This window comes from Strigops habroptila, chromosome 10 (assembly GCF_004027225.2).
Source record: "Strigops habroptila isolate Jane chromosome 10, bStrHab1.2.pri, whole genome shotgun sequence".
Taxonomy (NCBI): Eukaryota; Metazoa; Chordata; class Aves; order Psittaciformes; family Psittacidae; genus Strigops; species Strigops habroptila.
The window spans coordinates 27,229,430-27,256,074 of NC_046359.1; the positions used below are offsets into that span (position 1 = coordinate 27,229,430).

Below are 26,645 nucleotides of genomic sequence, written 5' to 3' on the forward strand. Positions count from 1 at the left end.
TTTCGGGCGGGCCGCGAGGCATCCGGCAGCGGCCAAGCACCTTTATTATACCCCGGGGTCGGTCGGGCTCTAACACTGGCCAATAAATCCGAATCGTCCCCGGGAGTCAAAAGTGACACCACCCACTGCAGCGTTATCCCATGTCGCGGTGCATGGAGACACTTTGCTCACACTCCCTCTACCTTGCCCTGCAGAGCACCTCCTGGGGCACAATAGGGAGGTCCCATCCATCCATCTTCCACCAGGCTGGCAAACAAGTTTTTTTTCCCTTCACATTATGTTATTGCCATCCCCTCAGAGCGCAGGACTGGGCTGATGAAGTAGCAGTGTGCTGGCACAGCTGAAAGAAGGGAAATCTCCCAAGGGTGCCTGGGTGAGATCTGGATTTTAATTGGATTCTGCTAAGCAGTTCTTTGTTATGGTGTCACGCATCCTACAAGAACAAAAAAGAAGTAAATAACAGAAGCCATTCTCTAGATCTGCTCCATATTGATGATAACCCATCTCCCACCCACACTACAACAAAGATGCTTCACTTCAGCAGCAAGCACGGGTGCTAATAATGTCACCCAGCCCCATGAAAAATAAAGGTTAGTATGAAGCTAAAAAACATATTCTTCAAGCAGAAGGCATTTATTTTGTGATACCCTATTGCAATGACTCCAGCAGATGATCTGTGAAGCCTCTAGCTAGGATGAGACCCAACCACCCCCACTGCAGGGGAGAGCGAGGATTTGAAGGGCATTTCCTTGGCGCCTCCTGGTCGCACAGGCAGGAAGGGTGATCCTGCCTGGTGAATCCCCCGGAGGGAGGGGAGGAATACCGAGTGAATTACCGGGTCTCCGGTGTTCCTGGGTGCTTTCTGGGGGTGCAGTGCCATCCGGAGTTAAGTAGGTAAGCACCCCTGGGGAGCTAAGCTGGAATGACTGTGCTTCCTGTACACCAATGACTCACTCAGGGAAGCACCGGGAAGACAAGGGAAGGGCAGTGAAGGCCCTGACACCCTTCCTGATGGCTGCTGCTGCTTCCAGCCCCCAGTGCGCCCCACTCAATGCGAGAGGAGCAGCCGTGGTGCCAGCAAGGCCTGCTGCTCAGGAATACACTGGCCCATTATGGGAAATCTCAGGGGAAAACCCCTCTGTGGCTCAATCCAGCGTTTTTATGGCCTTGCAGGGGACGTGCGTGCGCTCTCCCCAGCGCAGCGGGGAGCGCCCCGAGCCCCAGATGGCTATCTATGTGCTCCGTGCCGCTCTGTCTACCAGCCAGCCTCCTCTGCCCGTAATGAACTTTCTATGTGGAATTTCTCTGCGGCCTCAGAAACCGGTATCCGCACCACAGCTTGGCTGGGGGCTTTTGTTTGTGTCGGGGGGGGAGCGTTGGAAAGGCCTTTGCCCAGTAGTGGGCAGCTGAGAACGTTAACATTGGATGTCAGTTACCAAGTAGAACATAATACGGCTCTTTCATGTGGTGTTTATAACTGAACATGCTGTTTTGTGTCAGCCTGGGTTTTTTTTTTTTTCTTCCAAGAAGTAGTTTTGGATTAAATTATGACAATTACATTCTTATATTCACCCCCCCGCCAACCCCCACCCTTGCCCTGCATGCACACAAACACAAATGGGAATTATGTGCTCTGAGCGCGATTTGAACTATACAGGCTGGGATCTGTGCCTGGCATTGAGTTCACTTTTTTCCTCCAGAACAAAAAGGCCACATCCACTCCACACTCTTTCATCGCCTTAGGATAAAGTAGGATGGTCAGATTGCTGGTGTGGGTGATTTTGTCCCTCAGGGAGTTCATAGCAAAAACAGACTTTCAAGCGCATGAGAGAGGAGGCTGGGGCACTGGGGCAGGGGAGGTCGTGGTAAGCAGCACAGGGGTCTAGGTTTGTGAAATCCTATGTGAAACCCTACTCCGAGCTGCTTACACACCCCGGCTGGCTCACGTACCGGGGCAGCGCCTCGTCTGCAGGCAGACAGCAGGAAGCGATACCATCCTTAGGGGCTGTGTGCCCCCTAGGGCATGCCTGAACCTAGGGAAACGGGGTTTCATCAGGACAGGAGACACCACAAGGCTGCTCCTGCAGCCTTTAGCCGACACCATAGGTGGGACAAGGCCTTAGGAAAGAGGGCATCCTCTATTTTGGTGCTATTCTTTAATCACTGACTGGAGGAGAGCACCAGTGGAGGCCCGTGTAGATGATCTGGCTGTAGGAGGGACATTTTGCACAATGCTCTCCATGTCTTGTCTGAGTTGGCTTTGTTTGGAGTCACTCATTAGTCAGGCAAAGCTTTCAGCATTTGAACCTGAATGTCACTTTCTTCCCTGACAAAGGGCCAAGCTAAAAGGAGCCAAAGGCTTCACCACTGGTTAGAAGGCAAGCCAGGGGTTACTCAGAGCCAAGACACACGAGATCCTGGCTCCTCAGCGAACGTAATCTGCCTCCTGTTGTTTTCCCCGTGGAGTCACAGCGGGGTGAGGAGGATGTGCTGGTGACAGATGGCTGACGCGACTTGCTAAGTGCTAAGGGTGACTGGGCTGTGACTCAGCAAGCGTTTGGTTTCAAGAGCTTGGAAGCATGTGCTTTCGCACTGGTAACAGTGGCCCTCGCTGGCTCTCCTGGAGGTTTGGGCACGGGCTGTCATCTGAAGCCTGTGACTGCCGTCCTCCATGGGAGGAAAGCAGGCACACGTGGCCCATCGAACCAGAAAGTCAAGCTCCTAATTACTGTTTACATTGGTAATAGATAATGTCTGAGTGCGTATAAATGTATGACCTGCCAGTGGTGCTCAGGCGTCCTACTGGCCTTCAGAAAGAAAACCATTCAATATCCTGGCCTAAAATAATGACCATCTTGCTTGGAGGGAGTAGGACTCTGAAAACTTGCAGTCGAGTCACTAGAGGGGGACAAAGACCTAGTCTGGGTACGCATCACTCTACCAGCTCCCCCAGTGCAGCTGTGGGAGACACCCTGGAGACGCAGAAGCAGAGATGGCCCTTGTCTTCTTCAAACTGGAAGGTGCGCGAGTGCTGGGACAGCTTTCTGGGTGCTGAGAACCAACAACGCACTGGAGAAACAAAGCCACTCCTTTCCCCCAGAAGCAGAGCAGTGCATGCATGTTCATTTGTAGTTGAGCAGCCTTTATGTTGACTCTTCCAGCGTTTCCCCTAACTAGGGCCAGCCTGTCCATAGCTGGCTGGAGCTTTCAAAGGCTGAATTCCAGCCATTGCACAGCACAAGACAGTGTCACCTAGGCGGACAGCCCAGACAATCATGTATGTTCACAGGCACATGCCATTGTTCTCCTTTCTCTTACGAATGGGAGAAAGCTGAGTTCTCAGGTCTGGATAGGTGCCAGGTGTTACTGTTGTCTCTGTGGGTTAAAGACTTGAACAGAGTGTCCCTGAGTGCATCCCACACGCGCGCAGAGAATAGACAGAAGTGGCCATGGCAAGGAGCAAGGCAGTGTTTGCAACTAACATGTTGACCTGAAGGGCTTAAAAGCCACTACACATTCTCCCCTGGCGAAATGTTGGCCGGAATGACTCATGTGAATGGATCGTGATACACAGCCCTCAGCCCAGCCAGGCTGTGCGTGGAACCAAGACACTCCCGTTTGCTCCCCTCCAGCATACTTCCCTGACCAGATCCAGGACTGAGCCATTTGGCTTTGACTGGAGCTGGTCAGAACATGTTTTTCTTTTCTTCTCTTTTCCCCTCCTTCACCCTTTGGAAAATGTTGACATTTTAGCAAAGGGTTGAAAACCGAAACCCTGAGTATTTTCCATTGGAAAGTGCTGGGGGGGAAAGGAAGGGGAATAATCCCCAAAGTGCCAACAATCAAAATTTCTTTTGCTTTTAAGGCTTTTGGGTTTATGAGAGGGGGGCACATTTGAAGGACTGCAAATGCTTTCTATGAAAATATCTGTTCTCTGAAACCCCATTTTTTTACTAGACAAGTGTTCCAGCTGGCATCCTTTTCACTGGTGATGGTTTGGACATTCTCTACATCTAATTTTGGAATCGACCTGAAGAAAACTTAATTGATTTTTTTGGAATATAAGGCACAAATGACACTCCCACAGCACAACTGATACTCGCTGGGTATTCTCAGTATCATGAGAATATATCCTGATACCCTCTCTTTGACAACAGTGCTGTTTACACAAACATCTCAAGCCAGTTTGGGACCTGGTCTCTGGAGACACTGCACTCCTAGAGCTCCAGCTGACTTGCCTCAGCCCCCAGAGCACATTCCTGAAGGGAATCTACCTTTCACAAGATCATACCAAAGGCTGTGAAGGAAAAAATATGTACTGAGAGGCGTATTACCTGTAAATATTCCTTGAGTAATTGATAGCACAGAAACACTTACAACGCATTTTGTTCTGATGTCTTCAGCTGATTTAGATTTCTGTCTGAATTGTAATGTAGACCTGAAACATCTGCTTAATCTCATCTTTGCATATCATTCTGCTTTCCTGTAAGTTAAAAATAAAAAAGGGACGGTGTTAGCACAACAGAACACACACATTTGTAGGAGATGAGTTATGCCCTCAAACTTTTACTAAATGTGGCTAATAGCAGGTTAGAGTTTTAAAAAGGAAAGATCTGAAAACAGGCGTACACTGGTCATAAATAAATTCAGGCTACAAACTAGCAGAAGCTTTCAAAACAACAGCAGAGCGAAGTTCAGAATAACCTCCAGAGAGGAACAATGGGAATAAAAACCTGCTTAAACACATTTCTTTCTTTATCAGTTGTGGGATATGACAGCAGAGTAGATTCAATGACCCAGAGGTCCCTTCTAATTTGTTGTGCCTCTTTCCCCATTTTTTTGCCCACTGAAGCAGTTACCCTTTACATTCTCTCTGGTATAATTCAGCAATCGCAGTGCTGCACTTTGTCCTGATTTAGCACAGGTCTCTGTCCCCTGTCACCTCCAGGTTTTTCTGAACTAGCCACCTGTGGTTGAATTAAGTCAGTGCCAAAGAAGGGGCATATTTGGCTCTATCAAATCTCTGGGTTTTATTTTCCCCTTCAACAAGGGGAACATCTCCCTTGTTGTCATTGTTAAAGCCTATAAAGAAGCAGGGGGTGTAAAAAGATAATGGCGCAAAATATCAATTTTAGACCTCACCTTTATCAGTTGGGAAGAACGAAGTTGCATATTGACAAAAGGAAGAGGCACTAAATGTCTCTGGTAACAGTGGCAAGAAACACAGAGCTCCCAAGGACCTGCATTGGTGCTGTATGTCCTTTGCCATAATTTTTTCAAGATAAGTAAGCAAATTTTCACTTGCAGAACTCTACTTTTGAGTTAATAAAGATGGAAGATCAAGAGCTTGGAAACTCTTCCAAGGGTGAGCTTCCCTCACCTTGGAAACACAACTGCATGCAAGAAGCCACAGCAGAAACCCTAGAAATAGCCATCCAGAGCTGCAGAGCTGTAGCTAGCCATTGGAAACCCACACACACATAGCTGGGCTGTAGCTATATGATCTGCCAAAGGCTGAGCTGTAGGTGCTAAAGGGGCAGATGCAGAAACAAGGAGATCCCAAGTAAGAAGACAAAGAGTCATATGAGTCACCCAGTCACTGTGTGAAATGTAACAACTGGAAGAGCAAACAAATTAAGCTAGGGCTTGTGACTGTTAACATTCAGGAAACATGTTCCACAAATCCAGCTTTCTGAGAAAAATCCGATTCTAGCTTCCTTCTGGTAATTTAAGGAAGCAACAATCTGTTCATACGACCCTCAGATCAGGCTGGCACAGGGACTGGATCCGCCAATACAAACTGAAGAACAGCCCTTGCGGGCCAGAGCAGTGGTCCTCCCCAGCCACCACTCTGCTCCCAGTGGGGGCAAGGTGAGATGCTACCCAGGGAGAGCACACGGACCTGGACATTTCCCTCTCCCTTGTGTTTCCTCAGCATTTGCCTTTGTTGGATTGGGATGTTAGATGGTGCATCTTGCCTGTCCCCTTTAGTGTCCATTTACAGACCTGTTGCCTGCAAATTTGTCTGATCCCATTTTGAGCCAGCTGATGTTGTTTGCCTCCATAGCCTGGGCTCTGGGCCAGCAGCTTCCAGAAATTCTCTGGTTAATGTGATGTAACTCTTTAATCTGTTTTAAACTTGTCTCCTACCAGTTTCACTGAGTGCTCCCTGCTCTACTGTTGGCTACTAATAGCTCGCATTCACCTCAGCCATCCTGATTTTGTGAACGCAGTCCTTAATCATCAGAGAAATAGCCAAGAACTGCAATATTGGGTTGCTCAGCTCGCTTATGTCCCTGTCGCTTGCTGACCTGCCCAGGGCGGTTTTATGCCTGGAGCATTCTGGCTGTTACCAAACTCAGAGGGGAGCAAAACGGCAGCAGAGCAAATGTAGAGCAACTTCCTTCCAGTGCTCGAGTCCCCGCGCAGCTGCTCACGGGTGACGCAACGGGTCCGTGTTGCGGTCAAGAGCTGGATGCTGATGGTCCTGTCCCCGTCCTGGGGCTCTGCAGGTCCCTGCCCTGCAGGGGGCTGCAAAGCAGCGAGCAGGATTTGGGCAGGGTAGGCTGGCAGCCCTGGCGGGGGAGTCAGGGGCATCTTCCAAAGTGGCTTTAATTAATGAGCACATGTGCAGCGAGGAGAGTTACAGCATCCCACTCAAATTGTTGACTTGGAGCCGCTTCTGGAGACAGCCGTATTCTGCTCATTAGGAAAGAGCTTTTTTGCAATGCCCTTGGATTGGATGGCTCTTGGATTGCACCACGAGATCAAGTCCACGTACGGGCTGCCTGCCTTTCGGCTGCCAGCTCCAAGAGGGTTGTTTTTCTTGTCTTCTCATTCTCAAGGAGTGCTCAGCCAGATGGCCTGTTTTCGAATGCACTGTGCGTTGGTTGGATGTGTGTTTGGAGAGTCTGCCAGCTTCACGAGAAGGAAGAAAGAGCAAAAGAAAGGGAAAAAAGCGCCATTTGGTATCTATCTCTGGGACCCAGCCAGAGTTGAGGCTCTGTTTGAAGAAGGGGGGAGTCTTAAGAAAGAAACTCTAGACAAAATTGAAAGCTGGAAAAACTTTCAAGCTTGACAGACTGGGAGACTGAAGTTCTGTGCAACATCCATCCACTACCTGGCTCCCTTGCAAACATGTAACAGACTCCCTCAAGACCAATAGTAAGAGCAAGCACAAGCACCAAGTGCCTACCTTGCTGTCCTCCCAGCACACCTCACCTGTGGGCTGGGATGTGGAGAGGTGACCCAGCCACCCTGCCCACCAAGGCTGGGTAGCACTGCCTGTGGCTTCTGGGATTTTGCTCTCAGTTTACCAGCACGCAGCCCGGACACATCCGCCCAGAAAGAGGAGCCACAGTTGATTAGCATGAAATCGCCACTACCACAGCCCAGCTCTCAAAGAAGCTAGCCTTAACTTTACTGCAGGCCAATGTTGTTTTCGTACAGCCCCTGATGTTCACTTCCCAGAAATACCTTCTGTTGATTTGGGGCAGCAAATAAACACAGGCCAAACCAGAGCAATGGCTTTTTCCAGCACTCATTGGCAAATAATTTGAACCTGACGAGAAAAATCTGTGGTTGAAGGGAAGGGGGAAGTTTTGAAGTTTGGGTGGATTGTGCTTGGCTTTCTTTTCTTAACTAGATGTCGTGTTGTGGTAAAAACACATTGTTCCAAGCAGCAGGAGGAGGTCTTGTTAAGCAGAGCCGGAGAAAGCCACGTTTGTAACCATCCCCGCTGGCTGTCACGCCACTGTGCCTTACAAGCAGACTTCAGTCATGTACTGAAACCATGGCACAAAGAGGATGGTTGCAGGAGCATGTGTATCTGTGCAGTATGTGGTATCTGCAAACCACACATCTCCTCTGGTTGCATCATATTATTTTCACTGAAATGATGAGGATTCAGGGGCCCAGGGCGAACAGCGTGTCCATGGCAGCTCCGGCTGGGCTGTGGGTTACATGCTGCAGACAGCCGGGGCAAAGGGGCTCTTCTCACACCGGCCATGGGCCACACATCTTGGGCAAGACCTGTCGGTATCTGCAGCCTGTGGTAAGCACCTGTGGCTTTCCAGAACTTCCTGGCTGGCACTACGCCATGTCCAGGAGGTGTTCAGTGTTCCGTTCACAGCAGTAGCAAAGACAGCATTTGCAGTACCCAGCACGTAAAGAGCAGGATCCTTCCCTGCACGCAGGGAAACATCGGCAGCTGTTGGCAAAACTGGCTGACACTGAGACCTGGTGCTGCAGAAGCCGTCCTGGAAGGGAAGGAGGAGCCACCAGTTCAAGACATTCAGAAAGTCTCCTCTCCCCAGCTAGGCAGAGGTCAGAACCTACCTCAGCATGGCATGGGTGGCATTGTGTTGTCCATTATGAACAATAGTCTGAGTGTGGCTGCACCCAAGCTCAGTAGCATGCACTGAGGTATTGTGGATAATGGCCCCAATTTTGCAGCAAAGCAGCTCACTTAGGCACCATCCTCCTTCAATGGCTCAAGGCTTTGAGAAGGAGTGAGCTCCCTCACCCGGTTATAAAATGGCCAACAATCTCCCCTTCCTCCATGCGTGGCTTCACTCTGCACCCAGAAGCTTTCAGAGCATACTCTTAACTTCATTAGAAAAATAATGTTACTAGCAAGAAGGGGTGATGGGGAGCACACAGAGATTCTATTTCCCAGTTGCCAGGGAAAACCTCATTCTGCACTACATCTCCAAACAACAGAAGATGACATGACAGGCAGAGGACAGAGCTGGACATCAGTAGCAAGAACGTGATGATTGAAGCTGGAGATCTGTTTTAAATTTAAAGCCTAAATATACACAGAGTGGATGTGCCTGAGATCCACTCTGCTTATGTTGACAAGCTTATGCAGGCCAGGCATGGAGCCAATCCTGTTCTCCTGGAGTGTCTCACTCACATCCATTGTCTCAGTCCATAAGCTTCCCATGGTTTTATTGGTGGTCCATATCTCCTGTAGATCATATGCTTGACATTACTGGGGAAAGCAGAGGTCAGAAAGATTAGAACTCCTTCTGAAGTTAGGGAAAGGAAAATCTTTAGAGAGTGACTTATGGCTAGAAGTAGCTCCATCATTCAAATGCACAGACCCATTTGACACATGGCTGGAGCTGGACGTAAGGACAAAGATTGTTGCTTTAAAAAATCCTGGTCAAAGGTAACATGGAAAACAACAGAGCACGTGTTCAAGAAATTGAACTCTAAGAACCAAGTTCACTTCACTACCATGCTGACCGGCTTTTAGTCTGTGACTACATGGTAGTTCACAAGTCTGTTTTCAAAAAGCACATGCACATAATGCACGCACATACAGGTAAATACAAAATACGTACCTATTATTCATGTGATTTCTTGGCAGGCATTTTACCATGACTTTAGCAAGGCTTGACACTATCTACCACAATATTCTTGTATTCAAGTTAGGATGTTATGGTCTGGGTGGATGGCCTAGCAGCAGGTAAAAAACTGGCTTAGATGGTCAGGCTCAGAGAGGAGTGGATATATGTTGTGCTTTACCTGAAGGCTAATAACAAGTGGGGTACTGCAGGGGTCTGTCCTGGGCCCTGTCCCATTTAAACATCTTTAGCAGTTGTCTGGATGATGCAATGGAGTGCTTACTCATTAAGTTTGGACACAACATCAAAGTAGCAGGGGGCAGTTGATACACTTGAGTGCGGGGCTGCCATTCAGAGGACCCTGGGCAGGCTGGAAGAACGGGCTGATAGGAACCTTATGAAATTCAGCAAGCACACATGCAAAGCCCTTCACTTGGGAAGGAAGAGCCCCTACAGCAGTTTAGGCTGCAACTGATGGGCAAAGGAGCAGCTCTGCAGAAAAGGATCTGGGTATCCAGGCAAAAAGCAAGCCAAAGGCATTCTGGGCTGTATTAACAGAGTCACAGCTAGTAGGTTGACAGATTGACAGAAGTGTTTGTCTCCCTCCCTAGGTACTCAGGTGGCAACTGCAATTGAACTGAACCCAGATTTGGACCCCCAATGAAAGAAAAATGTTGATACATTGGACCAAGTCCAGCAGACATCACCTGGGCAATTCTGTGATTGTATGGTTTTGAAAGGTGTTTGGGAGCCCGAGTGTAATCCGCTTCAGAAGCAAACACAATACCATGTGAGATGATTGGCCAATCACTCCACATGAGTAGAAACTACTCAATCAAAAGTCACACTGAATTGTTTGCAAAAAGATTTGTTTGTATAAAACAATTCACTGACAATTTTAGACTAACAAATAGCTGAGCAAAAGTCTGTTCTTCACAGCCTGACAAGAAATGCAATTTCAGCGAATTTATTACCCAGTTGCACACCAGTTTTCCTTACTGCCCAGTAAATTGAAAGCTCTCTTCTCTCTCATTGAAGGCTGCCATCTCTACATGAAAAAGAATGAGAAGGCCAAACACCAAAGCAGCTAGAAATATTCTGTGATTATTATTATTATGGCACCTTCAGACTGAAAACTCAGATTGCTTCACTCCTGTTAATGAATTAAGCCTAGAAACACTTATTCCAGGAAGTTCAATATCATCACCCCCTTTTACAAATGGGGGAGAACAAGAACACAACATTCACTCAGGGCTGCTCAATGAATGAAGGGCCAAACCAGCAATAAAACCTGGGAATCCTGGCTCAGAGTCTCCTCTTACAATCTCTAGACAAAGCTTCTTTCCTGTAAAATTCCATCTAAGCCCTTCATAGAATTATTAGAGCCAATTTATTTCCTCACTTGTTAAAAATGAAATCTGACAGGCTTTGTAGTCAGGATGCTGCAGCTCAGTTAGGGGACCAAGGCTCTTCCCCATGAGGAGAGGCCTGGAATGTCAGTCTTTAGGTGGCTTAGTAGGGGCATGGTTCCAGCTGCCAGGTACTTGAACTCCTGCCCAAATCCCTGTGGCAAAGCTTTAGGGAAGAACTGGGATATACATGACCAAAGTGACCTGCCAGAAATGTTAGGGAAGGATTTAGACAAATAGCAGCTGGTTTTGTAATGATAACACTTTACCCTTGGTGGCACTTAAGAGGTAGTGAAAGAACATTTACCTGCCTCTGCATCAGGTTCTCTTTTCCTTCGATTTCATTTGCCTGTGAGCCACTTAGGAGAGCTGAAAAAGCTCTGAGGCACAGAGAAGTTCCTGGCAGCACTTCAGCTCTGCCCCTCAATTCTGCCTTCTTCAGTTTCATCAGGTCCGGAGCACACAAAGCTCCCAAGGGCTTACCGCTCACGAGCAGTGACTTCCACTACTTTGGGATGTGTAGGAAGGTAATGAGTCATGGACTTCTCTACCTTCCCTACCCAGGGCAAATGGCTCACCATCCTCTGTCATCACTTCCAGGGTTTCCTCAGAGGCCAAGAAATGGAGACATGAAGAGCTCCACAAGTGCTGACCATTCAATATTTTGACACTAATGACTCTGAAGATTGCTCAGTGCCTCTTAACCACAGGACATTACGTTTGAAGCTGGAGCATCCCAAACTAGGGGATGCATTTAAGTGTGCCATACTTGCTCAGCATCACGTGGAACAGGCTCTGGCAGAAGAGATGCACACTCAAGATTTCCACATTAAAAACCCTGTACTTTTTCTGCTCTTATGTACTTTCCTTTCACAAGGCAATACAAGAAAGTCTATTCCCACAGAGCTTCTGGGCAAATTCTGCATGCCCTCTGCCTTGCTGTCTTCAGCTTTTGGTTATATGAAAGCTTTCTGCAGGGAAGAGTTGAGGACACTGATCATAAAGTCCAGAAACCAGAAGAGGGGAGGGAGGGTCCATCTTTTACAAGAAATCCTCAGGGAATGTGGAAGCTCATCTTCCCTGGTTCTTCAGTGCCACCTGCCCCATCTCTACCAAGTCTCCAAGCTCAGGTCCGGTAGGTGGCATGTTTGAATGGACTGAACATCTGGAAATAGTTTGCTATTTGCAGTCCCCTCCCTCAAAGCTCCATTTGTGGTTACACGTGGTTAAGAAATTACTTCTTTGGCCCCAGATGTCTGCTATGGCCCTTCCCTTTCCCTCTGGGAAAAGGGACAGAGGCCACCAGGACAGAGTGTGCATCGCCTCCTGCAGTGAGGCAGACTGACAGAAAACAATGGCAGGAAAGCCATTGACTTAACATTTGGGGCCAAATCATCTAGCCTCTGCCTGCCCACTTCCCTTGGTCCAGCATTGTCTTGGTGACCTAGGAAGCAGAATTTCATATACACCTTCTGCCACAGGAGAAGTAAAAATGCGAAGAAGTAAGATGCAACCTTTCTGAGATTGCAGACTCTCAGCCAAGGTCTGGGGAGGGTGGTGGTGAAAAGAGGGAACAGAGAGAAGAGGGAAAGCACAAAGAGCAAAAGCAAACCTAAGAGGTCTGGAGAACAAAGCAGGTTGGCGTTGGCTTTGGCTTTGGCTCAAGATCAAAGCCTGGAGGTGGCTGTGGCTTTCTGAACTTCTAGATGAAAGTAGCAGAAAGAGGCTCCTTTTTTACAATGCTGATGGTACTGAGAGCTGCTCATAAGGGTCCAAAACTGCAGAAAGAGAGTGAGACCCAAGGATGTGAGCTTTCCCATCACCCTGATTTTCACTTGGAGGGGGAGAGGTTCGTGGGATTCAAGTCTCACGTAACAGGCAAGAGAGTTTAGGTTATACCACCTCAATGGCTTCAGAAAGATCAAGAGCAAACACAACCACAACTGCCAATCGGTTGAAGCAGGGTCAGGGGAGGGTGCAGGATAGGGAAGGGGCTAATTCTTCACCAAGCTGTGTGTTCAATGGAAACATGCACTGGCAAGAAAGGAGAGTTCAACTGAAGCCTAGAACATGAAATTGAACAAGTGGCTTTCTAAGGAAAAGCTGAAGGAGAAGTTCCACAGCCTGTTTCACTGTAGCAAATCACAGCAAGACATTGCAGCCAAGGAGAAGGGAGTCAGATTAATTTGTAATTAAGAAGGGACTTGATACTCCGCTGAACTACAGTTTGTGTAATTGTTGTATAGACACAGTTTTCTTGAGGGCATCTGCCTCTTTCAGGTGTAGATGAGAATGACTGAGGACATTCTCAAGAGAGGATAGCCTTCCATGGAGTTGAATCTTTGCCCAGAAGCCACACCAGCCTTCTGTTCATTCACAAATACCCCAGTCTGTCAATCACTTACCACGGAGCCTGGTCATTGAGATAAATCACTGGGATTGATAGGTTAGGAAGAACTAGAGATGGTAACTAGCATCAGTTGAAGCAGGCACTTAAGAAGCTTCTTGGGGTGACAGACATGCACTCCTTTCAGGAGCTTCACAGTTCAGTACAATTGACATTCAGTAATTTCTCTCTCAGAATTTCTTGCATACCAAAGGATTCTGGCAAAGAAACAAGGAGAAGGGCTCAGCTAACCCAGGAGTGGCTGGTTTTTACATCTCTTTCCATCCTGAGACGTAGGAACACTTTTACACATTAGCATGTTGGTGTCTCACTGTAGCTTGGCTGGGATCAATGGCAGATGGCACAGTGGCTTGTCCAGGGGAAGGACTAACAACACAAGAAAATGTCTTCTGCGGCCGGTGAAGCTGTGGCAGAGACCTCTGCAGCTGCTCATGTTAACAACTCACAAATAATGCAACCAACCAAGAGGAAGGTTACTGTAAATTCATCAGGCAAATCTTATTCAACCATCTGAAGAATGGCTTGACTAATGAAAAGGTTATCTGTGAATAATTCCAGAAGGATGGTAACACATTGGAAAAAGTACAGGGAAGAGATGCTGGGCTGATTAAAAGACTAGAAACCATGCCTTAGAGTGGAAGACTCCAGGAGCTCAATCTGCTTGAACAAAGATCAGGTGAAGGGTTGATCTGATCACACTGCCTTAGCGCCAATATAAAATCAGAGGTTTGATAAAGGAGGGTTGTTCAAACTGGCAGACAAATAAATAAAACAATGATAGAGAACTGAAATTGGACAAATACTGACTAGAAAAGAACCCATGCTTTTTTAGAAGTGAGAGTCATTAAGCAGTTTATGTAGGGCTTCTCAGGGATTACTCCATTCACCAGTGATTTGTAAAGCAAAAAAAAACCCTCTGAAATTTCCGTATTTCTGGGAAAAAGCAAGTCAGTGTGATTCTGCAGCCTATGGTATGCAGGAGCTCAGCCTCGTGATGCCACTGGCTCCTTCTCACTTTGCAATCTCTGAACCAACTCAGAACTGGCAGCAGAAGGTAAGGTGCTGAACACAAGGATACACCAATAGTGAGTGTTATTCAGCAAGCTCGAATTACAATGTTTGTAATGACTGAAGAGATCAATGGAAAGACTCCTAGTGATGACATCACCTTGAGTAAATCACTGCCTATGGGACACACCTTCTCTCCCTTTGTTCTTCAACGAGCAAAATCCTCTTTGCAGATGCCTTTTGCCCCTTGCCATGCCTCTTTCTCTTTGCCTTCCACCAGTGAAAGGAACTTAGCACTAACTCAGGAAGGATTTGTGAGGTTTAGCTCATTAATGATTGCACAGTGCTTTAGGAGCCTCATTTGGGAGATCCAGCCTATTCCTGTGTGATCCTACTCACTTCTTCCCTTGGACAAATGGAGGGAGGCACTTGCATCCTCATATCTGGCAGCTACTGCAATAACAACTTTAAAAATAGATTTTGGCAGAGAGTTAAAAACATTAAAAGTGTCCTAACTTTAAAGGCTAGAACAAGGATTAGACAAGGCTGCTTGATCTGGTAATTCACAGGGAAATTAATAGTTCCTTCACTCATGACTGTATCATTCATTGAATAAAGAGAGTCGCTGCCTGAAACATCCCCAGTTCCATGCAGCTTAGGAAAAAAAAAGCCACTCTTCTTGTGGCCAAATGCAAAGTCACTCTTTGGATCATGGGATAATGTCATAAGGGTTTGGTCTGATTCCTTTTAAGAGAGGAGGTTTTCATATCAGTGAACGAGGCAGTTCAGCAAATCAGTTCAGCCTCCACTCCATCAGCAGATTTCACATCTAAAATCATAACAAAAGCTGCTAGGAGGGAAACAGGCCCACTGCTCAGCTGCCTTCCTTTGTGCATCTACTTGAAACCAATCTTGCAGAAAGCTCGTAGCCTCTAGACTGAACACTAGTCGAGCTGAAATAAATGTGAATGAACAATGGTTAGGATGCTCAAGAACTGACAGTTGGTAGTGTGGTAATGTGGTTGTAATGGAAGAGAAGAGAGGGAGTGGTGGAGACAGAAGCCCATGTGTGTGGATTCCTCTGACAGTGGGTTTGCTTTGCTGAAGTATAATTCCTTGTACTTCTATAAAGCTTTCTTTCCAAAGACCTCCAGATTTCTTAGAGATAAAACTGTCCTTAGAGCTGTCAAACAGTACAAACAAATGTAACTGTCCTTATCTCAGAGGTACCAAGAGGTACTGAGAAAATTAACTACTTGAAACCACACAGAAGGACCACCTATTGTAAGGCACTTTACTAAAAGACCTAAACTGTAGATCTCATGCCAACCTACTGCTGATGGAAAGAGATATGATTCCATCTACTCTCTGGAATGGCTATAGCAGTTGATGAAACTTCAAGTATCTAAGGTTCAATAGGATGAGGTTAAGACCTCAGCCCAACCCCTTTATGCTTTGTTTTAGCTGAAACCCCCTCCACAAAACTCACTGAAATCAGTGGGAAACCTCTTGAAGACACCAACAAGCTTAGAACAAATCCATGGAGCTCAAGATCCAGACCTTGGTGGTGACAACTTTTTTTTTGGGAACTTTAGTCTATATTTTCAAAACAGTTTGGCTGCAGGTACCAACCCATTGCCAGGACTGTTTTGTTCAGCCTGATTAGGAATAGGTGTCATTCCCTGTGGGAGAGGCAGAGGCTGGGGAGATGCAGCATTTCCTCCGTGATAGTTCTGAGCCATGTATATGAGTCAACTGCACATGTTTCCAAAGTGGCTGGAGTCCTGGCTGCAAACGCAGTGGAAGACAGTCCCTCTGTGTGTGCTGCCCCACTGAGCAGGATTTCTGGATAGCCACAGTCATAGTGGAAAATCCATCATTCTGCTCAAGAACCTCAGCTACTCCTACCTAATTTCTGTTGATCAGTCAGTGAGTTACAGGCTGCTTCTGGAACAGGGGCAACCTCACAAGAAGCAATGGCAATAAACATAGCAGCAGAGCAGGCAGCTCCATCCTCCTGTTAACTGGAGATTGCAGCAGTTATGGAAGGTTACACACCCCTTCCATTGCCAATCACAAATTGTTCCCCGTCTTGAGAAAAAAATCAGAGTTGATCGAAGGCCCTCTGCTCTTTGTTGCATTTCACACTGTTTGACCTTTCTGCTCAGGAGTTCTAAGAATGAGAAAATGAAGCCAAGATTGGCAACTGGTAGATTTGCTTAAAAAGGTTAAATGATAAATTGCATCTGACTGAGTGAACCCTGGAGGCCTACAGCAATTCAGTCTCTCTAAATCTTGGGATTTTATTGAAAGGGGTATAACTGCATCTGATATGAACGTATGCAGTAGGGATACATGAATGCCCTATTTCTGAGCTTACTCTGGTATTACCAAAGCCCTTGGATACATAAGGGCGTACTGTCCATGCAGCCTGGCACTCAGGAAAGACCACTGACCAACCTGCTGTCGCTCTCACTGCCACTCACAGTGGAGTGTGTTTGACCAAGGAATCATTCAGCTCCTTGTAAGCAGAACTCATCACTGCTGTATCTGAGCGTCTCCATCAGGGCCAAAATCAGGACCTCTGGGGATTTGTTGGCAGAATTTGGTCACAGAGTGTGCACCCGGGAGCATCATCTTACAGAGCATCTGACAGCCCATGATATCAGTGCTGCCTAACGCCAGGAGATTTAGTGGGCAGAGGGAAACCACCTGCAGAGAGACACGAGGAGAGACTCTCAATGAAGGAGGCCTTTGCTCTTTGCTCTGAGTCTTTTCTTGTATCATTCCTGGGAGGGACCACGCAGAGCCCAGTCCTGGGGAAGAGCCACCCAAGCATTTACAGCAGCTGGAGATGTAAGATACTATTGTGGCTGAAGAATGGGCCAGGATTCCTGTCAAGGTACCAGTTAGTCACTGGTCTCAGTGTGCTGCTTTCTGAAGACAATGCAGTGCTGGGTCCTGACTTCACGTAAAAGGAGGGAAAAAGGAATCACCAAAAAGCCCTAACAGGGGATGTTTTTCATAGGCAAACTAATAATAAATAAATAAATAAACAAATAAATAAGGAAATTGTCCACTGGGATGAAAATCTGAAACCCACTGAAACCCACAGACTTTTCTATGTAAATTACTTGATTTTTTTTTTTAATATAACAATAAAAAAAAGACAGTGAAAAATGTCTTTTCCTCACCTTTCCTTTCTCCCCTTCCACTTTTCTCCTCTGCCATCACTGAAAAGGGAATAAGAGGAAAACTGACAATAAAGCCTGGGTCCCACAGGCTTTTGAGGAGACTAACATGGTCTTTGTAAGAAGACTTTCAAAAAAGGTCCATGAGCAGCTCCACAGCTTGACATCAGACACATTGAGCTCCCCCCTCCATAGCTTCTGTGTTCTCCAGGGAAATCCACTGCCCCTGGGGTTAAGTGCTTCGATTATTAATCCAGGTATATAATCAGGGCTGAATACAGCCACCATGTGAAGCATGACTGCTCTCTCATCAAATGACTGCGAATATTCACCAAAAGGGTAGAGAAGGTGTGACCTCTTCATGTTCCTGATTAACTCTGTTCCTAATTAAATTCCCTAAAGGTGAGTTGATCAGCATGAGACCTCCCGTGGGACAGGTAAGTTGGTGCAGAGGGGTTTTATTCTTCCTGCTTTCCAATTATTATTTCATGAAAAATACATCAGTTCTAAAACGTCTGGATTGGATCCTCAGCTACATACGGAAGCGGATGGTTTGCCAGTGCTGGATGCTACCATAACATGTACGTCACCATGCCTTTCTCAGTTGGTGACTAGTAGTTTGCAAAGTCTGGGTGAGCATGGAGTGATTTTACCAGACATGAGTGAGATGCTATGTAAAACCAGTCGTATGGTGTTTGAGGTTTGTCTTTGTAACTGGCTCTAGCATTCAAATACACCTCCTCCCAAGCTGTTGTTTCCTACTCTGTACATAAATCTTCCATCCCCTTAGCTTGAATTTTGTTTTTTTGCTATGAAAGACCTTAGAGATATGAGATGTGATTGCCTGGAGAGGGCAGGCAGATAATCTCGGTTGTAGAGTTATATTTTTCAGTGTTAGCTTTCCGGGTTTGCCCTTTAAAGATATGACAGTTGTATATAAGTGGAAGTAATTTAGCCCTGGAGGGGTGAAATTCTTTTTTAAGCTCTTTGTGTAATCTTAGTTTGTTATTGCAAAAAGATCTCTAACCAGGAGCAACTGGGTCCAATCTGATGCTGAATTATAAATAACTAGAAATCCTGGGGCAGTGCTCTGCAGTGCCAGAGTGGTTGCCAGATGCAGTTGGCGTCAGATGTACGTCTAACTCGAATGCATCTGCCCATATTTCACCCACAGGTACTGCAGACAGGAGGGCAGCTGGGGACGTGTACTGCTAGCTGTCCTGCAAGTGAAGGCTTACCCACACCATAGTGCAAAGGATCAGATGGGCTGGCACCCTACAAAACTAGTAGCTGTACCAATACGGAGTAGAAGACAGTCCCTGCCTAGAAGAGTTAAAAGGCTGCATCTGGTAACAGAGAAGTGCAATGATTGCCTCTGGTTGTTCAGCAGTTCAGAAACCCCTTGGAATTGATTTGGCTCTGCAGACACTTTAAAAACAAATTTAATCCCTTTACAGTAAATCCTTCTGGTTTAGTGCTAGCATGAAATGTCCTGACCACCATTTCATATACAGGCATGAGGTCACTGCAGCCAGTACTGGATTATGTTCACTCTTCAGTGGGATCATCATGATTTCAAAATGATGCAAGAGTATTTTAGTACTGAGGAAGCGGTGAGATCTTCAGCTACCCAGAACGAGGTCATCAGAAGCTCGTGCAGGGCAGAGCTGGGAATATCAATCTACCAGTCTTCTCCCACTCCATCTGGAGAATGGACTGAGTCATGTGAGAAAGCAGAATATTTGAAGAGGAATTTATCTAAGGTCAGGTGCTACGGATCACATCTTCACCATATTTACATATATGATTCTTATGCAGCTATGCCCCTTGGACGCTCACTGAGGTTAGGCTAAATAGCAAGGCACCTTTAAAGAACTGGACTAGAGTTACAGGACCTTTAGGGAACAACAACTAATCTCTTATTGATCTTCATAGTTTGGAAGAGCAGCTTTTCCTTTTGGAAGAGCAGCTTTTCCTGTAATGGGGAGGTTAGAACCCATGTTGTAAGACTTGGGAGAAAAGGGAAGGTGAATGTTTTTTTCTGGTTCCTTTGTGTAGGATAACTTCTGGTGAAAATATGTGATTCAGTCTAGCTTTGTTTTGTGGGAAGTTCAGGAATATCTTTCTCTATCTATTGACGTGGGGAAATAGCTTGTTCTTTGTCAGACAAGGAATATTCCCAGCCAGCTGGCTAGAGCTAACTTTAGTTGATTTGATCTAGTAGTATGACAGCACTGAAGAGTTTAATGTGGGCTAAAAGGTGACTGGAGTGTACATATACCTTCCTTGATCAACAGATGCCTCACAACAGGCCACCTGTGAATGTTGTTAAAGTCCTTATCTTGTTAACCTAACGGACTGCCTCCCCTCTACAGGAGGGAGACTGTTTCTTCATATCCAGAATTGTGACAGGGCAAGGCCAGACGGACAGTGCTTATGAAATAGAAAGAGGAAAGACAGCCTTTTTGCAGAGACTATGCAAAGGTCACAGCATACACATTTGTGCGTCATCAGGAATTCCAAATTGCTTGTATGTGTTCAAGTGAAATGGGTCTAGGGAGACTACAGCAGATGAAAAAGCATTTAGGGAACTAGCCAAAGACAGTTATGCAAGAGTCCAAGACTTCAAACAGATTTCTACACACGCTCCTCCCAAGCCTCATTTCTAGTACTTGTTCCTTTGTGATGATTCCTATTTTGTTTAAGTTTTCATCCCAGGTCTAGCTCAAACCTGAGCTGGGCAGACAGAAATGAATGGAATACTGCCCTGCTTAACTCTGTTTTTCTGCTGTCCCATCAGGTGTAAATGACTGACTGGCTTCAGAAGCAGAAATGCGTAGAAAAAGGAGCGATGATGCATTCAGTGCTTGCAGTGATGGAGCCCTGAGGCCTTCTCAGCCTGCTGTTCTCAGATCAAGCAGCCATCAAACCACATGACACCACAAATTTATGTCCTGCTCCTCCTTCCCAGCTCTCTGCCCTTCATAAAATCCATCAATATGCCTGCTCCAAATTCCCCCGAGACACACTATTACCAGACATAGCCAGCCAGCCAGCCATCAGTTAGTGAGGTACAGCTCATAAGTAGCTCACTAAAGAGCCTGCCAGGATAAGGGAGGGAACTGCTGTGGGTGTATTGTTACAGCCCCATCATTTCCCAAAACACCGAATGGAGTAATAACTTGTTTATAATGATGCATGACATCAAGGCAATGCTACACAGCAGCACTTGAGAAACAGCTTTGAACCCTATGACCTTCTTCCAAGTGAGAAAACCTTTAGGGAGGCCATGGGATGCAGAAAGCCCTATCCTTCCTTCCTTCTGGTTCTCTAGAGATTATTATTATTATTATCATTATATTATTATTATTGTTGTTATTATTATTATTATTAAATGGACAGGACCACATCCACTTGCCACGCTTGAACCTGCCTATTTTATTTTCCTTTAGGGCTGATCACTCTGGATTAAAGTTGAAGATACCCCCTTGCCAGGAAGTGATGGGAGTGATACACCAACTATTCCACAGCAGATTTTTGACATAAAATGAGCCACGTCCAGGCACTTGAGCCATTCTCCTCCAACAGGAGGAAAAAATTCCATTCCCTATCTGTGTCACACCATGTTCACATTACATAATTATTCTCTCCCTTTTCCTTTATTTACCCTGGTTAAAGGTAACTGACCTTACAGGTTCAGAGTCTTCATTTTGATATGCTCTTTCTTTGCCACAGTACCACAGCTAAACCCCTTTGTGCTACATGGCAACCAATCCCACCTTCCTTTGATAGTGCACTTGGTATGCTGCCTGCTTGAATTCCATGTTTCTCAGCAATAGAGAGCATTTGCTGACCAGTTACCCTCTTGCATTTTCATGTTTTACACTGTAGTAAAAATGAAAGCAATCTAAATTTTAGGGGGAGGGGAAGGGGGGGAGAAGCCAAAACAAAGGACAACTGCTCCTGTTCTCCTGAGATATCTGCTTTAGCGATGAAATCTAATGCACCTTCTACCCCATCCTCCCCCAGACAGCTTCTTCCAAAGAAAGGAATAATGTCTTCAGCATCAACGTGGGTGACTTATATCTGGGGGACTAAAAAGTCTCAGGACTGAGCCCTGCGGATGACTTCAGCTGCTCTGTGTACAAAAGTCCATGCATGAAAGGCAAAAGCCTTGTTTTGTTGCCCCAAAAAGGGAAGAAGGTTTAGAGGCTTGCTAAAAACAACTTTTGATCAGCTGTACACATGTAGACAATGTTGTCTTAAGCGTCCCAGATGGTCCCAGCTGTTGGCATAAGTAACGACAATGACATTCATTTCTTTGCACATATGTCCCATGCGAGTCCAATTTTTCAGCTGCCTGCTAATGGGAAGTGATATTCACCCAGAGAAAAGCTGTCCTTGAGGCCCACAGGATCCCAAATCCTGTGGAAAAAGTGTCAGTGGGGAGGATTAGTCGTACGATCACTTACGGCTACTATCTAATTTTATCTGTGTATCACCGATGCCGAACGTCATTCTTCTTATCATGAGAACCCCTCGACAAACAGGACTAAAAATAAAAAGCAAGAGCTCAGAGTTGGCACAAAGTGTGCTACATGGACTCCAATTTGTATAGCAGGAACTATAATCACTCTGAGACGTGCCCAAGCCCTCAGGCATCCCACGGGATTTCAGTCACTTGTTTACAAGGTGTTTTGATTTGCAGCTGTTTGACTACTGTGGCATTTCAAGAGGGGGCGGTTTGAAAGGATGTTGTTACTTTGGACGTTGGGATTGGGAAATGGGTATTGAAAAATCACACGAGAAAACAGGTGAGTGCTGTCTTTGTTCTTCTCCCCTTACACATGAATGATGTCAGTGCTGGAGAAAGGAGCTCCAGAAACAGATCCAGAGACCAGTGCTCTGGGAGAGAATAAGCAGGGAACAGGTACAGCTCTGAGAACAGAGCTGTGCCCTAACCTACGCCACCAGAGTGCCCCGTATCTGATCCGGGGCGACTAAGCTCCAGAGGTAAGAAGGGAATCATCCAAGCCCATCGCTTTTCTGCCTTTTCTAACAAAGTTGCTAACAAACACATTGACACCGTGCCATGGACACCCTATAAACTGGGCTAAAGGCCGTCACCAGCTCACTTCAAACAGGCGAGCAGCTGAAATGGATTTGGTCACTGGCTCAAAGTGATTTAGCTCTTTCCATCATTCCTGCTCTCCTGACCTGGACAGTTCCTCTTTCAGAGCCGCATTAACCTAATGCCCACTTTCTTCTGAGCCCTCTTGGGATAATGGATTCAGATATGCAGAAAGAATGCAAAAATCCATCTGCTATGTGGGATGAGTGATGTGCCCGTGAGTGTTTGTTTAACACTGTGGACAGCAAGAGCTCCGCTAAGTTGTAACACGATGAGAAAGGGAAAGCAAGAGGAGAGGAGAAAATAGCCTGGCTGTTTTAAAACTATCTCCACCGAGCTGTGTGCATTTTTAGCTTAGTTAGCTGTTTGCCTGTTTTTTTGTGGGAAACCAGGAAGGACACGTGGAGCTTTTCCCAGGCTTTACCGTGTTATTCTCTTGTTTCCAGCATTGGGTTTTGTATGTGTTAATTGACAGTAACTCATGTAGAAAACAGAATGCCAAGAGGATATTTACCTTGCAAACATTTCATCTGCTGCCCTGCTCTCCTTTCCTGTGACTTTCTCAAGTGGTGACTGACTTGAAATGCCACATGCACTTGAAGAAGCATCACTCCTGCCAACCTTGGACACAACCTCCTTGCCTGCCCAGTGTGTGCCAGCAACCTGACCGCGCTGTCTTGGCAAGGAGCAGCCATCTCCTCACTTCCTGGAGGTAAGAGGGCTCAGCCTAGAATGTAAAGCATAAAAATGGAAAGAATCAGTTAGGTTACAACATGACAAATTGTTGTTTTTCTAGCTGAATTAAAACCCACCCTTGTGTTTGATTCTGAGTGACACTGATCGGTTTGGCACCAGCAGCTTCTCCACTGGAGACATGACTGACTTTTCTCTAAGCAAGCATCAGAATTATCCAGGCTGGCATTACAGTTCATCACACTCCCTGCTTTCTCTAGGCAAAGTTGAAGGAAAAATGTGCATTTGCATTGCACATGCCACTGAAGATCCCAAAGTACCTGACTTATCCCAGCCCACACACCAAATCTGTATCAGTTGTGTTCAGAAACCCTGACTCTCCCTCCTTTCCTCCAGCCAGGATGCCTTGTCCCCAAGGTTAACTCATGACTACTGCCATCAGGGGCGTGCTACACTGCCACCACCTTGCCATACGTACCAGTTTTGGCCTTCCCGTTTTTCACCCATAGCTACGGAAAACTGTCTGCAGAAGAGGCTGCTAGAAAGGAAGCTGAAGATTGCTGAAGTCTATTCTAATCCACGGTGTCTATATTTATGCAGCCCTTGTCACAGCAGAGCAGAGAAAATGTCACTGGAACAGTTTTCTTTTTGCCAGCAGGCAAGAGGTTTAAAAAGAGGCAGTATAACCTCTATTTGATGATGTGTTTGTACAAATGTTTAACTTGCTATTTCATTTTAAAATCATCTTTAATGTTGATTTATATTCCTGGCAGTGAAGCCAGGAGGTTGGCAATCCCATTCCATTTCAGTCTGTTCTCTGACTGAGGCAATAACGCAGATCAAAGAGAAGAAGTCTTACAGCACTCACATTTTATCATCCTGACCGCTTTCAAGTTCTCACTCTGGTATTCATGGGCAGATTATGTAACTACTAGATTTATACTTCTGAAGGCCAAATAGTAAAGATTGAGACAATGTATCATTAAGAGGAAGTATTTGGAAATCACTGGATTGAAACAAAGAGCAACATATCAAGTGAACACTTGACGTGAGCCGCGTGGCTTTCCTTGAGGTGTCGTCTTGCTCCAGTCTTTTACAGGGTCAGCCACTTGTTTTCATGCCCCAGAATATCAGATTAACTGGATGTTATTAAACATTCTAAGTCTTGCTTTCCATCTAAATACGTCAGGCTGAAATTGTAATTGCCTTAGTAATTGCTAAATAGTCAAGGACTTGAAATCCATCATTAACAGTGTACCCAATGGGTGGGAGAGGGAGAAGTAAGCCACAGAGCTTCTGTGAATTCTTTAGAGGATAACAACTTAAGAGTTCATTTTCTAACTGCTCAGAAGAACATGAAAACTTGCCTGGGTGCCCCCTCGGGCCTCCCTGCCCATGGGTTTTGCACAGTATCTCATAAATACTGATAGGTCTCGCTTCCTAGTGCCTCAGGGACTTTGACACCACAATAGTACCCCCTTTTATATACATAAGGAACAAAGACAGGTGAGGGTCAGCAGATGTGCTGAAGGATGACATAATGGATTGAGAGCAGCCTCAGGAAGAGACTTAAAGGTGCTGGTCGACAAAAAGCTCAACATGAGCAGCAGTGTGCGCTTGCAGCCCAGAAACCAACCATGTGCGGGGCTGCATCAAAAGCCCTTGCCAGCAGGTCAAGGGAGGGGGTTCTACCCCTCTGCTCTGCCCTGGTGAGACCCCACTTGGAGCACTGTGTTCAGCTCTGGTACCCTCAACACAAGAGGGACATGGGAGCTGTTAGAGTGAGCCCAGAGGAGGCCACAAAGATCACAAGGCTGGAGCAGCTCTGCTCTGGAGACAGGCTGAGAGAGCTGGGCTTGTTCAGCCTGGAGAAGAGAAGGTTCCGGGACACCTTAGAGCAGCTTCTAGTACCTAAAGGGGCCTACAAGAAATGTGGAGAAAGACTTTGTACAAGGGCCTGTAGTGGCAGAACAAGAGGAAATGGCTTTAAACTGACAGAGGGGAGATTTAGATTAGATATTAGGAAGAAATTCTTCATTATGGGGGTGGTGAGGCCCTGGCACAGGTTGCCCAGAGAAGCTGTGGCTGCCCCATCCGTGGCAGTGTTCAAGGCCAGGTTGGACGGGGCTTGGAGCAACCTGTTCTAGTGGAAGGAGCCCCTGCAGTTTGAACTGGTCCCTTCCAACCCAAACCACCCTGTGGCTGTGCTGTGGAGCCGCACCCGGACCTGCGGCCCACCCTCCTGCCCAGGGCGGCTGCGGGGCCGCCAGGGCCGGGCGCGGCCCCGCTGTGTGACCCCAGCGCAGGGGCTGCTGCTGGCCCGCGGTGGGCGCCCCGCACCTCAGCCGCTGTGTCCCGCCATCCGAGTGCCCGGGCCCAGCACGCCCCGCGCCGTGGGGCCCCCAACACCAAGCCCCGTCCGCTAACGGGCACCGCGCCCCGCCCCACCGCCCCGGAACCGCTTCTCCGGGAGACCCGGAACTGGCGGCGGCGGCGGGGTCTGTGCGGGGCGGTGAGCGGCGGCCGGCGCGATGTTTGTAACGGCGGCGGCCTGTGAGCGGCGGGGGCAGCGCGGCTGCGCGGGGCGGGAGCGGGGCCGCGGTGGGGCCCTGGGGTGGGAGCTGAGGTGGGGAGCCCGCGGGAAGCGGAACTTGTGAGCCCTCAGTGGGGAGGTTGAGGCGCTCCAGCTCTTGAGTAGGAAAATGGGAAGTCGCGGGGGGAGTCGGTGGTGGGGGAGAGGGGTTGAGGTGGGAGATGTGCCCTCCCGGGGTGTGGGTAAGGTTGGGGTGTGCTGGAGGAACAGTGCCAGGGGAGGCTGGGCAGAAGCTCATGATGGCCTAAACAGGACCTGCACGGACAGGATACAGACCAGCTTTTATTTCAATTATTGTTTTGTTGGGTTTTTTTTTAATTATTTGTTTTGCATTTATGCTGCAGATTTATGGTTACCTTAGATTCAGTTTGCTGTCAGAAATAAATAATCCTGCGTATTTCGCTCTACATGGCGGGTTAGATCAGGGAACAAAACACAACCTTGTGAGAAGGTCAGTGCCATCTGAGAACAGCTCTGGCCGGGTTCACCCTGCGGCCATGCAAACCACTGCGCTGTGACGGGAGCCAGAGCGGGTGTAAGCAAGCAGAGAGTGGGGCTGCAATTTCACCTGCCTTAACTGCATCCCCAGCATGAGTTCGTATTCGGCGCCGAAAGCATCTGGAGGCTGCAGCAGCTGCAGTCTGTTGTGCTGGGTGCTTGCACAGACGCAAAGGTGGTGTGGTGGAAGACAGAGCAGGCAACTGCGAGCACATAGATGGGAGGAAGAGTGCAAGGTTTTGGTGACAGTAAAGCTCTTTGTGCAATCTATCTGGGGTATGGCAAAGGCAGGCAGTGGAAAACTCTTAATCTTTATGTGTTGCATATAGAGGAAACAAGATAAAATGATAACTGTTTCTTCT

The 26,645-nt window shown here is 47.0% G+C and overlaps 1 protein-coding gene and 1 long non-coding RNA gene across 4 annotated transcripts in view; one reads left to right on the plus strand and one right to left on the minus strand.

Moving 5' to 3' along the window:
• On the minus strand, positions 1-25,646 carry LOC115613530. Its single transcript, XR_003993419.1, has 4 exons — positions 25,533-25,646; positions 23,014-23,226; positions 4,335-4,483; positions 1-433 (listed from the first exon to the last, which is right to left on the minus strand). It is a non-coding gene; the product is annotated as an uncharacterized LOC115613530 (long non-coding RNA).
• Positions 25,429-26,645, plus strand: part of MRPL33 (mitochondrial ribosomal protein L33) — a 6,016-nt gene continuing 4,799 nt past the window's right edge. The window contains exon 1 of one of the 3 annotated variants that reach the window (XM_030499073.1): positions 25,429-25,745. In XM_030499073.1, the coding sequence (XP_030354933.1) occupies positions 25,724-25,745 (22 nt within the window). In that variant the 5' untranslated portion in view covers positions 25,429-25,723. Of the gene's footprint in view, positions 25,746-25,825; positions 25,887-26,304; positions 26,560-26,645 lie in introns of those variants that run through there. The other 2 variants (XM_030499075.1, XM_030499072.1) reach the window with 2 other exon arrangements.